A 14,164-nucleotide genomic window follows, 5' to 3' on the forward strand; every position below is an offset into this window, starting at 1 on the left:
TAGGTTCAGCTGTGTTTGAAAACAACATATTTGTGATGTGTTTTGCTTTACTTGTAAGCAGCAGAAAACCCATTCTCCCTTATTCTAAATGCTGTAGCATGCCGGCACTTTTATCATGCAAAGGATCAGTGGAAAATAAGAAGCTTAACTTGCATGTCAGTTGTGCCCCATTAGGGACTGTCTCCCTGTCAGATCCGTGACTGGGATCAGGTTGTCGTGCCTCAGTCCACTGCAGAGGAAGCGTGCGCATTGTTCTGCTGGATGGGTAACTATTGTGGTCACACGATCCACCTGGGACAAGTCAAGTAAGTCTACGCCGGGGTGAAGTGTGCATGCTGTTTTGTGCCCTGCCGATGGCCTTGGTGATAGGACTGGGTGACAATGTCTGTGTCTGTAGTTCTACAAACATCACAGACAAAATATTCAGGTGGTTGGGGTCATCATTTTGTTTAGTGGAAAAATGTGAAGAATTTTTCAGTAATTATAATAAATATCACTTTACCTTGTAATCAAATATCCGGTATCTGAAACTATCAAATTTATTGATAGTATTGAATGATCATTTATGGGATCACTTACATGAGTTTGGCCACTAGTCTGAAGCATGGGTAAAATTTCTATTACGGTATGCTCAGCTTATGATGGTCTGTATATGTTGAAACTATTATCTACTGAAAACATCTCCCAAAAGACAAATTCAGGCTGGCAAACTCGAAAGATTTGGCACAGACTGAATTTCTAAATTGAACATGTCTGGTCCTTTACACAATGACTATGGTGAGTGCTACAATCATTCATCAACATAATCGTTTGCTTCTCTCAGGGGATGTGGAATTAAACCCGGGGCCCCCAAAGGTCGACTTCCAAACATGTAAAGATGAGATTTTACAAGAGCTTCGGGCAATGAAGTGTGAACTTTCTAGGGATATCCGTGATATAAAGTCTGACACACGTAAATTGAATCAGTCCGTGGATGAACTCAAATTACAAATAGCAGATATGAAAAGCCAACAGGAAATACTACGGCTGGACATAGATGCATTATCTGAACGTGTCGCTTGTGTTGAGGAGCATAGTTCTACTTTAGACAGGTCAGCATATAGTTATGTTACCGATAAGATTGACAACCTTGAGAATACTGTGGATAAACTAGAACAGTACAGCCGGAAGCAGAATATACTGCTGTATGGTGTCGCTGAGATACCTGATGAAAATAAAATGAACATAAAGGAAGTTATTTGCGAAACACTGAACACCCATAATGATGGTACTCCATTTTCAGCAACCGACATTGTGAACGCCCATAGGATTGGCTATGCAAAGTCTAATCGCCCGAGACCTATTATAGTTCGATTCAATTCTATGGACTGCAAAGTGGGAGCAATAGGCCTGCGCGATAAATTGAAGGAGAGTGGATATGGTATAGGCAGTGATCTCACCACACACCAGAGGAAAGTACTCCAGGATTTGAGACGTAACAACAAGCAAGGCTACTACAAGAATGGTGCCCTTGTAGTTAAGGATTACCAACAGCATTCAGATAGGCAGGACACAGATACTAATGATAAATAGAGGTGTGGCCGAGGCCCGGATTATCGCTGTGTTACTAAATCAATTTCAGATTTCTTGTTCTGGAACATTTCCGGTATTACTAATAAACTTCTAGACGATGAATTTGTTTCATATATCACACAGTTTGACTTTATTGGACTCACAGAAACATGGGCCAAGGACTGTGATTTTGATCAACAGCTCGGTGATTACCAGCCATATGTTTTGTCTGCAGAGAGATTGTCATCTTTTGGGAGATTATCGGGGGGGATTGTAGTACTTATTAGAAAGTCTCTAGTCAATTATGTCAAAGAGCACATTATTGGACAGAATGTGATATATGTTATTTTGGATAAATCTGTATTTAAGCTAGAAAAAGATGTATTGGTAGCTTGTGTTTATGTCAATCCTGATGGGTCAACTTGGTACAGGGGTAAACCAACAAAATGTGGAATAAGTTTATTATTTGAATCCTTGTTAGATGTTATACAAAAATATGGTGATATGTTTATCATGCTTGGAGGTGACTTTAATTCCCGAACCGGTAATGAGCCCGATGCCGCAGAGAGTGATATTGCTGAAAGGCTTGGCATCCAGGAACCTTCTGATATTTATGGCAACGTGATCACCAAACGTTTCTCTTGTGATACTACTGTTAATCGCCTTGGTAAGATTTTACTAAACGTATGTAGTGCTTTGAATTTGTGCATTTTCAATGGCCGATGTGGATCAGACGCGGCAAAAGGTGACTATACCTTCATCAGCCACAATGGCACAAGCGTAATCGACTATATTGTTGCATCCCCTTCATTGTTTATGTTGTGCAAACAGTTTGACATTGCAAATAGAACAGAGTCGACCCATATGCCAGTTACATGTTCATTTCACGCACGTGCCAAAGCTGGATCGAGAGACCGTGAGCGTGTTGCACGAGACCCAGGGGACAGCTACCGCTTTGTGTGGAACGAGGACAAAACTCAAACTTTTAGAGACAGTTTACTGTCTACAAATTCTATTGCAATGCTTGACAAGTGTTCAGATTTTATCGCTTCAGGTAATATTGATAAAGCAGTTGAGGTATTTTCAGATGTTTTATGTACCGCTGCGAAATGTATGAAACGCCCTTCTTATATTTCTAGAAGTAAACAGCCATGGTTCGATAGGGAGTGTGAATACCACCGCTGTGAAAGATATAGGCTTCTTAAGGTTTTCCGATCACTAAAAGATTCGTCATCACTTTGTAACTATATTAAGGCAAGAAATACTTATACACATGTTATCCGTGAAAAAAAGAAGTTATATCAAGACAATGTACAGAGTACCATTTTGACTAACTTGGATAACAGTAAAATATTTTGGGCAAATTTGAAACGTCTGTCTGCTACCACTGTCCGTCCTAAGCCAAATATAAATATTGAGCAATGGTTTTCACATTTTAAGGGGTTGTTCGATTCAGAAATGGGGGATGAAGATAACACTGTGCCAGATAACAATTTTGATGACTTAACTCAATCTATCTTAGACTCGCCAATTGAACAGCAGGAGGTAATTGAGGCAATTAACAAATTGAAAACAGGCAAAGCTGCCGGCAGTGATAAGCTTATTGCTGAAATGTTCAAATACGCATGCGATGTGTTAGTTCCCTATATTACCTGTCTGTTTAACGTTATATTTGATTCCGCTTATTTTCCGATTTCCTGGTCGACTGGCCAAATTGTACCATTACACAAGAAAGGGGATACTAATACACCCGATAACTACCGAGGGATTACAGTATTAAGTATTTTTAGCAAGTTATATATTTCTGTTCTAAATAGAAGGTTGCAGTCTTGGTGTGATGCCTATGATAAAGTTGTGGAGTCGCAAGCAGGATTTCGTTGTGGCTATTCCACAATTGATAATATGTTTATTTTACAGTCAGTTATACAGCGTTATCTGGGGAAGAAGCGAGGTAAACTATATGCTTTATTTGTAGACTTCTCCAAAGCGTTCGACTCTATAAACAGATCAAAACTATGGATAGTTTTGAATAACAGTGGTGTGTCACCTAAAATGTTTAAATGTATACAATCCATATATACGACTGTACGTTCCTGTGTAAAGTTTAACAATAACTTCTCAGATGTATTCGATTGTGACTTGGGTGTCCGTCAAGGCTGTGTACTGAGCCCGTTTTTGTTTTCATTGTTTATCAATGATCTAGCTGTTGAAATTGAGGCTAACTGTGAACCCGGAATCCAGCTCCATCCAGACATAATTCAACTATTCCTGCTACTCTTTGCTGATGATGTAATTCTTATATCAGATACTGTATATGGCCTCCAAAAACGCATCGATGTACTCGAACACTATTGCCAGAATTATTCCCTAAATGTAAATCTTGATAAGTCGAAAATAGTAGTTTTTAAAAATGGTGGTGTACTTTCTAGATCTGAGAAATGGTATTTCACTGGTTGTCAGTTGGAATGTGTATCATCGTACAAATATTTGGGAGTTGTATTTTCAAAGAATTTATCATGGTCGAAACATACTTACAATGCTTCATTACAGGCTAAACGGGTATTGTTCTCGGTTCTAAAATCCCTTTCATCACTTAAACCTATTCCACTGAAACTATTTTTTAAAATATTCGATACTAAAATTGCTCCAATTATGTTATATGGGGCTGAAATATGGAGTTTTGAAAACTGCAAAGAAATAGAAAGTATCCATGTACTTGCTTGTAAACGTCTGCTAGGTGTTAAAACGTCTACTCCCAATCATGTTGTGCGAGGAGAGTGTGGAAGATACCCACTGTACATTTCTGCGTATAAACGCTGTATAAAATATTGGTGTAAACTTATGTCCCTACCAAATTCACGATATCCTAAGAAAAGTTATGATATGTTATTTCAGCTAGCCACACATGGTAAAACTAATTGGGCTACAAAAGTCAAAACTCTTTTATACAGCCTTGGATTTGGATATATATGGGAGAACCAATATGTTATTTGCCCCGAATCATTTATTTCCGAATGTGAAGATCGGTTAAAATTTGCTTACGAACAGGACTGGCATTGGTCTTTAGCAAATAGTTCTAAAATGTTCCATTATACACTTTTCAAAAATTCATTCAGTCTAGAGTTGTATTTGTCTGCTATCACTATCAACAAATTTCGTGTTGCACTAGCCCAGTTTCGCTGTAGCTCCCATACTCTCCATATTGAGACTGGTAGATACGTTAATACTCCACGAGAGCAGAGATTGTGCAATAGTTGCAACCAAAGATATGTCGAGAATGAATATCATTTTTTATTAATTTGTAACGCTTATGATGAACTTCGTCTTCAGTATTTACCACAGAAGTATTTTGTACATCCTACTCTTGCTAAATTCAATATGCTTATGGCGGTAAACAATGAAACTGTAATTAGAAATGTTGCAACTTTTATATACCATGCTATGAATGTTAGACTCCAAACACTAAGCCTATAAATGTTTATGATGGACCAAATATTGTACCATGGGCCGCTGGCCTACACATGTACATGAATAAAGAATTAGAATTAGAAAGATTTGGCACAGACTGAATTTCTAAATTGAACAGTCGATTGACATGCAGCTTTAGAAATTTTGAAGAATTTTTTTTTTGGATCTGCAAAAATAAGAAATATTTTGTTTGTCCTTCTGTGCATGTGTTTTCAACTAAGAGCAGTCTTTTTCTGACAGTTGTACACAGCAGGGCAGGTGTCTCTATTCCCTTTCTTGTGACTGGTCATATATACGTCTGTGACTAGTTGCACTCTACCTTCTCTATGTTTATTGTTCATGATGTTGGTACAAAAAATAGCTGCATTGCATTGGCTTTGCTGAAATCCAAACACAAGAAACACGAGTCTTTCTTTTGTGTCACAGCATGCCAGGCAATCATTTAGAGTACATGCCCTCAATGATGTTTCAGCTGAATGTGATCTGCCTTGATTAGTATAAGTAACTTTGCAATCTGACCTCACACTCAGTCTTCGATGACCACTGCAATGTCTCGGGTTTCAGCTCAGAAGTCATTAGCAGCCACCTTTGAAATGCCCGGCTTTATGTGGTCTGAATTTGATCTTCGCAACGACATCTTGTGTTCTCATCAACAAACTCACTGCACAAATTAAACATTTACCGGTAACTGAATTTTTCTACAAAACTGATTGCTTGAATCAAAGGTCAGGTTTACTGTATTCACTGTATTAAGCACCCTCCTCCAACAAGTGTGCCCTGATTGCCTAGACCAATCTGTAAGTAATCTCTATAACTTATATAACGTATAAGTGACCCCGACTAAGACTGAAAATATATATACCGGTAGTATATTTGTAGTATTGCTCAATAGATATTATTGAAAAAGTTTTAGTTTCATCAATGTTTGGAGCAATAGAAACTAAAAATTTTAGTCCATTTTTTATTTATTTATAATGATCATGATGATAACATGTAGCAAAACCCTTAAAATAGCAATTTTATATTAGTCATCATGATACCTTAACTATTGGGCAGTTTTGCAGGGACCGTAGGACTTCTACCAGTTTCTAATGGTGGTTTGAACTAAGATTGTTAACTGCTACTAGATCTATGAATTTTTTTTTTTATATGTGCCCCCATCTCTCAATTTTCTAAGTGCTTATTATGTCGAATACGGCACTGATGAAATAAGCAAACTTTGTTCCACAAAACTTGAATCTTTCTGATGAGAACCTTTACAAGGTCTCTGTTAGGTTTACTTCATTTGAATAGGTTCTAGTTAAGTTTGATGCAGGGTCGTGCAGGTCACCACAGATGATTCATGAATACCTGTATTAATTCATGAAAAAACAATGAATTCAAAAGCACCTGCATTTAGATTTCAAGGTCATTATGTTTCAAATTGGTAAAATATTTACCTGTCTTACATGATGCCACAATTGACGATGGATAGCAAGAATGTGTAAACTGTACAGAAATATAAATATAATTGTTTATTACCATGTGTGCACGAAACGTCCTCCACATGGGACACAGGTCTCATAAACATGTTATGTTTTTATTTGTGTATTATGAGCTACAAATTCCTGTGAATGGATAATGCATGTGGAAAATGTAGAAAAAAACGCAAAGAAAAGCGGTTCTTAAATATTTTGGAGCATGTTGCCATGGTTACTGTATTGCAAAATGCTACCTACTAACATGACTTCAATGTTGATGTTGATTTCACTTATATCTGTCTTTCCTTCTTCAGAACACACAAAACACCCTATCCTCTCTTAGTAGACTGTTTCGCCAGGAACACCCGCAAGGAGATTTCTGCGGAAATAATCGTAAAGATTCACAGTAATGCTGAAGAACTATGATTGTCAGCACGAAACTCGCCTGATTTATCAAGATCGGAGTTGTAACTCCAAATCAATCAGGATTAAGATATCTGATATTTCCAATATGAGGTCAGCATTCTTTTCTGAAGTGGTTGTGCCTGATGACTGTCAGAGCTTAAGGATTAACCAGCTTAGATTAAAAGTTGGACTGTTCTAATCCATGGCTTAGCATGCCTACAGGGACAGAATATTTCTGATTTGGAGTTAGCACTTGGCTGGAGATTATCAGGTCAAGGAGAAAAGATATATTTTGGGGCACTTACCTGAATAGTGATAATTATTGAATATATTTCTTTTTTTTTAATACCATTATATGGAGACTCTTTTTTTTTATAAGATGGTCATCAGAGCCCATTCATACATTATAAATAATATTATGTTAATAAAGCTACGACTTCTGTAAGCCTGTGTTTTGATGAATGTGGGAGTCATGGTTGTCGTAGTTCTAAGATTGTTTCATGCAAGTGGACCCAGGTGTGCAGTATTTTTCTTGCACTATTTGGCAAGGAGGCAGACCAGTGCAGTGTTTGAAATTATTTTAAAACCAAAGAAGACAGCAGGGTAGGTGACTCATAAGTGTTGCCTGCCCATCTTTAAAGTTACCTGCCCGCATTCAGGCATTATAAATGTTGAAAAATTGCCAAAAAAATATGAGACAAATCGTGTCTTGATTCGGTTGAAATAATGCAAACAACTACTTGAGAATAACAAGAGTCATCAGAAAATGACAAATCCCCCCAGCCCCTACAAATACAATAGCAAAAGGCACCACTTCAGCCCTTGGTTAATACATGTACCAAGTTTGGATGAAACATCTTTCACAGTTTTCAAGTTATGATCTGGAAACAAAATACAGACGGACAGACGGACCAGATGGTGACTATAATAAATCTGAATAAAACTGAATACGTAAGTAGTCTTAAAATTATCTGCCAGACTGTCCAGCAGGCGGAGGAAAATTTCATTCAGCCCTACAGAAAAGTTACCAGCCATGGGCAGGTGGGCAGGCAGTGATTTTGGACTGAAAGCATGAGTAACGATCAGGTTACACTGATAGCATTCTGCCAGGTCACAAAGTCTGACTACTAAATCCTGATTGACACATTGGAGACCTATTCTGATTCAAACTCAAATGTTTTAGTCAATTTTACATACCGTTTGTAGAATGTAGGCAAATATTACCCATAGGGGCATGGTTATTGGTGTAATTACTTTCTGTTATTCTCCCTGAGCATTATAATTTTTGCTTAATGCTGATTGGGAATTTATCCAAGTGTTCAATTGTTGAAAAGGGGCCCATAGCAGTATAACAGGTTTTTTATGTACGCATTGTCACAAATAACTGAAGATGACATGATCCATTGTTCATGATGTCACAAACGATTTTATGTGATGTCGTTCCAACAATAGCCCAACAGAACTGATTTCTCCACTTGAGATTAGAAAACCCACATTTTGTACATTTTCTCAGAATAAAAGGCTATAGGTAATATAAAGAATAACCGACTTGTAACTCATGAAGATCCGAGCGATGATTAAATAATTAATCTGTAATTCCTCATAGTTTGTATTTATTCTCTAAATATTTTGCCTATCAGTGCAGAGCTGGTAGTTTACCTGGGGGTTGTGAACTTGTGTTATAGTATAGTGTGTACACAGTAAATACTTGTCAGGCACTCGTGGAGTTTTTACTGTGCTGGTTGTTAGATGGTTGTTCTCCAGGTTTATGCAGGATTGTACTTCCCGGGTATACAGCATTGTATTGTCCTCACAGCCCATCACAATAACTCACTCCCGATCGGTTTATGAGGATGTCAAGTGAGCATCAGTGTGAATGAACAGTTCCTGGTAGTGGCTTGAGATAAGTGCCACAGTTGAAGTAGGTGTACGTTCAGGTGCAGAATAATATGATGTCTTTGCCTGACCTTTGAACAGTATTGTGGACATGACTATCTCCTCAAATAATATAACCCTATGTTTACAAATTCTTATCTTGCAAAACATATGTTAAATCTTTCTTTTGTCATCTCAAGATACAGATATGTTAACAATGAACCATCCTGCTAATGATTTCATTTTCAAATGAATGTAAATGTAGCCTGTAGTACATTGTTTTGTTTGTTTTGTTTGTTTGTTTGTTTGTTTGTATGTTGTTTAACGCCGCACTCTGCAATATTCCAGCTATATGACAGCGGTCTGTAAGTAATTAAGTCTCGACCAGAGAATCCAGTATTTGATGTCAAGCATCGATCTACCTAATTGGGATACGATGACATGCATCAACCAAGTCAGCGAGCTTGATCACCCAATCCCGTTAGTTGCCTCTTATGGCAAGCATGGGTTGTTGAAGACCAGTTCCTACCCGAATCTTCATGGGCCTGTGGTACATTGATGAATGTTTGATTACTCTGTTGATTACTGGCTTCGTAATGGTGTGAGCATCTACATCAAACATCAGTTGTAATAAACAAGTTGATCATTCATATATTTTTGTTTATTTTTATTTATAATATTCATATTTAATGAAAAAGTTGTTTGCCCAAACATTTGTATTAGAGATTTATTTACATTTGAAATTAATATGTGGCAGTAGACCTGTAAGAATATGTACAAATACACCACTAAAGAAGACATTTGCATATATCACCCCTTGTTAACACATTGTACCAACCTGTTTGTGTTACAGATGTGAGAACACTCAAGATGTGAGGGTGTCTGTAGGTGGAGACTGGCAACCATGTTCGAGGACTTTTTGGGTGAGAGTCCGGATCCTAGCACAGTTCCGGACACAGGAAAGGAACTGAAGATCCGGAAACCCATCTGTCCATATATTTGTGCAACGCCAGTTGATTTTGAGGACGAACTCAACTTCTTAGCTGAGAAGATCTACCCTCGTATCGTTGAGTTCTCCTTACAAAGAGGTGCCTATTTTAGCCCTGTTGACATTCGCTGGAAGCCTGATGACAGCATCATCCAGAACGGGCAACTCCTGCGCCTCCTGCTCGACTACATCCACAAATGCATGCCTTTCCTCATCTGCCTGTTAGGGGAGTGTTACGGCCCTTACCGCCCAGACAGTTCGGCCACACTCCCAAAATGTTTCACCAGCATCCCAGAATCATCTCCACCCCTGGACAGGAACTACATGGTGGCAGCGTCTGCAGGGTATGAGTGGGTTCTGGAGGAGTCTCACCAGAACTGTAGCCTGACGGAACTGGAGATCATCCAGGCAGCCTTCCTTGGGGACAGTGAACACTGCAACTTTTACTTCAGGCAGGCGGAACATTTGGAATACAAGTTTGCTGACTTAGGGGAGAATGAGAAGGAAGCCGCCTGTGCTATGTATCGGGAGGAGAGCGAGCATGCTGGACTGAAGATCGGAGACATGAAGCAGAGAATTGTGAAGAAGGGTCTGCCAGTGCAGTACTTCAAGACACCGGAGGAGCTGGGCAGCCTGGTGTTCAAAGACTGGACTGCTGTGGTGGACATGCTGTATCCTCCTCTTGAGAACTTTGAGTATTTCATAGGTAGGTACACGTTGCTTCCATTTCATTAAGTTGTGGAGAATGTTATCATGTTTGTCAATTTTTTCTTTAACATTTTGTGGCATTAGGAGAAACATATGCTGCTTGGATACCATTATGCAGTCAGTGATTAAGGCAGGGGCAGACTAAACATTTGGGATTGAAACTAGGAGTTGAGAAGAAAACAAGCTGATGCTATTACTCTTCAGAGGAAGTTGAACCTACTGTAGTTATACATAGTTATTGAAGCAGAATGGTTGTCTTCATATCAATTACAAATAGACCTTTTAGCTGGTTGTATATTGTGCAACTAAATAGGATTGGTTGGTGAGACAGAGGGATTTGGTTGATTGTGTGTATAGTAGCCCCACAGCATGGAATGGTTCTCATTGTATCAACCACTGGTTAGTCGTCATACTGTATGTCCTCTGCTATGAGTGCTGGGAATGGGCAAAAGCTCCCATCATTCAAAGCTTGTGGGAATTCCACCGTAAGAATAAAGACCCCTGGCAACCTATGCTTGTTGTAAGAAGTATAAACAAAGCCTATCAGTCAAAGACTGGGTCATTTGAGAGTGCAAGAATATCTCCTGCTGGTGATCTTAACATCTTATATATCAGTAATTAAGAAACGCAGGTACATGTAGTTTACATTACAGTCCATATGTTCAGATTGTCATCATGATCACAAGCTGAAAATGCCAAATAACAATTACAGGCTGGGGGACATGTTTATTTTACATAGAGCATCTGCAGTGATAAGGATTAACACTCGTCATCCTTAAGTGCGTTATTTTGGCATTGCTGCATCAAATTCAGTTCTGACACAAGAATTATCACTGATGTGAGGTGATTTGCTGTGCAGAGTTGCATCCTTTGGGCATGCCAAAAACCTGTGATTGTGGGTTCGTATCCTGGTTCGCCACGATTATGTTTCTAGGTTTGTCAGAACCATACACATGTTCATGGGTTTCACCAAAGTGGTAAACGTCTAAGACCTACATTACTTCAGGCCTTCCTCCCAAGTTAAGCTGACACACCATGATATAACAGGAATACTGTTCAAAGGAAAGCAGTGTTAAACCAAACCCAAATGTTTGAAAATGCCCTCCCATACCCCTTGTTTCAGTGAAAATGACTCCATTTTTTGTCACTGATGAGTGTAATAAAGGCCTATATATTGCAACCATCATGGAACGAGTTACGTTATGGTACTTAGAATGTTTTGTTTAGACAAGATGCTGCAGTATCTTATGTACCAGGGCTCCGTTGTTCAAAACAACCTTACCATTGCTACAGTCTTAGGTCTATGTTAAGGTATGGGAGTTATGATCTCCTTAGCGGTAAGATGGCTTTGTATAACGGCACCCAGGTCAGAAAGTCTTTCTCCAGGTTATCACTCTTAATACTTGTTGTTAAACCATAGCCACTGTTTTGTCCTGACCAGATACAGAGGAGTACACTGAATGGATGTCTCAGGAGTCGTTTGCTGAAAATCTTCGGCAGAAATTCATTGCCTCATCGACAAGTGACACTATCATGGATCATTTGACTGACTTTGCCCTGTCGGCCCTTGAGGAGGTCAGTATGGACATGGAAGTCGAGACCTTCTCCAAGTACAGAGCCTATTCTGCCAGCAGGGCTCTCAGGAAGAGGTGGGTAGCACTTCAGACAAACACTGTCATTGTTCTTGCAGCATTCAGTGTGCATTCACAAATGTTATTAACAATGGCCCTAACCCTAATATTTTTAAACATAATCTTTGTATTGAAAAGGTGGCCCTATAAGGCTGTAACACAAAAAAAGCAAAGTTTACTGGATCATAGCTGTCAACCCCTGGATGTCTAAATGAGTGAGAGCATTAGTGAAACAATTTCACATTTTGCATGTTGTTTTTCTACAAGTGTAAATTTGAATGGTGATATCAAGCTAATTTACTCAATCTGATGTGTTTTGTTTACAGTTGTGTAGGGATATATTTGGGTTACAACTACAAGAAATTGTGAAGGTGGTTAGGAATAAGATCTAAAGACATTTTACTTAAATCTGATTAAGGGCAAGACCGAGAATAACCAACTGTAATTCTTCATAGCTCGTTACTTATTCACATTATATACCATTAGGCAGGAGTCAAAATAAGAAAAACCATGATCGATTAGACATGTTTTAGGTTACTTTCCTAAGAATAACCTTTCAAAAGTTATAGCAAAAATAGATTTTTTTAAAGGAATATTTTTATTCAAAGTCAGCATTTGTACAATTTTACAAAATTTAGGGAATGAACTGGGTCTCGTCTGTAAAAATATTGGAAAATTTGAAGTTTTAACAAATTGTTATGGATTAATATAGTCATAGTAAAATAATATTTCAATTTCTATTTGTAAATAATTTAGGAATCACTTTTAGACAATTCCAGATCAGGTAGTAAGGGTTAAAATGAAGTCAAATTAAATATCTGCAATTTCAGACAAGTTAAGGGGAAAGAAGTGTAATCAATGTTTGCTGAAAAAAGCATCTAAAAAATGTGTCAGATTGTCATGACCTATCACATACTGCAGTATGCTAAATGTGGTTAGCGACACAGAAAGGAGTTCCCTCATTGGGCTGTGCATCACAGATAGATACAGGGGTGCGATGTATCACACATGAGTCACAGAAACAGCTGAGGTGGAGATGTACACTGAGAGAAATATCACAGAATTCGCCCAGTTTATTTTGCCAGCCTTACATTGGCCTGCATGTGGTGTTTTGCTGAGCAGGTGACTGACTACAACAGACTGTGGATTCATGTTAAAATAAACTTGTATTCCCTGCAAGTACAGGCATCAACGTAGAAAATATAAGCAATCTTTGAGTAGTTCTATATCTGTGTCCAACAACCTTAGACAATTAACAATCCTACACTGAAGTATATACAGTTGTTTGCCATTCTAAACAACATTTTTTATCTCTAATATCATGATGTGTTAGAATTTGGCATTAGACTAGACATCCCAGCAAACTCAAGGCTACATTTACATGGTAGCCAAATTTGTTAAAATGAGGAGTTTCTGATAATTTCTTTACGCTTTTGAACAAATTTGTATTAATATTTCTCTTCTTAATTGGAAAGACTTTCTCTTGCCCACACATTTTTATCTCCCGCCCAACAAAGTACATGCTGAACTGGTGCCTTTTGCTATTGAGAAATTTTAGAAAGTTTTATTTTTTACGTTTCCATGGCAACAATATGGACTTAGGTTCTGTGAGGGTAGGGTTCCTTTCTGGAGCATAACTCATAAACCGTTCAATATTTTTTCATGAAACTTTGCAGGTTTGTCAGGTCCATGCTGAACTGGTGCCTTTTTTCTGTTAAGAAATTTTAGAAACTTTTATTTTTTACATTTCCATGGCAACAAGATGGACTTAGGTTCCAAACTCTTCTGTTTTTTACAATTTCCATGACAAGTTCCACCTCAGTTAAAAAAGGTTAGGGTTTGTTTAGATTTAATTATGTCATAAATTCTGCAACAGGGGCAGGGGATATAGCCACGTTATCTTAGCTGCATGGGAATCTGAGGGCTTGACCTGGCTCAGTGAGAGTACAGTAGAACACGAATATAACGAACACGGATAGAGCGAACAAACGGATACAACGAACAGTTACAAAATCCCTGATTTATCTCCTATATATTATCATATAGAATTTACGTACATAACGAACTCTCTACAGCAA

At 38.2% G+C, this 14,164-nt stretch overlaps 1 protein-coding gene across 3 annotated transcripts in view; it reads left to right on the plus strand.

Moving 5' to 3' along the window:
* LOC124116081 (tetratricopeptide repeat protein 41-like) overlaps window positions 1-14,164 on the plus strand; it is a 69,720-nt gene that overhangs the window by 15,434 nt on the left and 40,122 nt on the right. For all 3 annotated transcript variants that reach the window (XM_046477294.2, XM_046477295.2, XM_048401683.1), the window contains exons 2-3: window positions 9,613-10,453; window positions 11,897-12,104. In XM_046477294.2, the coding sequence (XP_046333250.2) occupies window positions 9,664-10,453; window positions 11,897-12,104 (998 nt within the window). In that variant the 5' untranslated portion in view covers window positions 9,613-9,663. The remainder of the gene's footprint in view (window positions 1-9,612; window positions 10,454-11,896; window positions 12,105-14,164) is intronic.

The sequence above is a fragment of the Haliotis rufescens genome, unplaced genomic scaffold (genome assembly GCF_023055435.1).
Source record: "Haliotis rufescens isolate VD_foot unplaced genomic scaffold, xgHalRufe1.0.p SCAF_23, whole genome shotgun sequence".
Classification (NCBI taxonomy): Eukaryota; Metazoa; Mollusca; class Gastropoda; order Lepetellida; family Haliotidae; genus Haliotis; species Haliotis rufescens.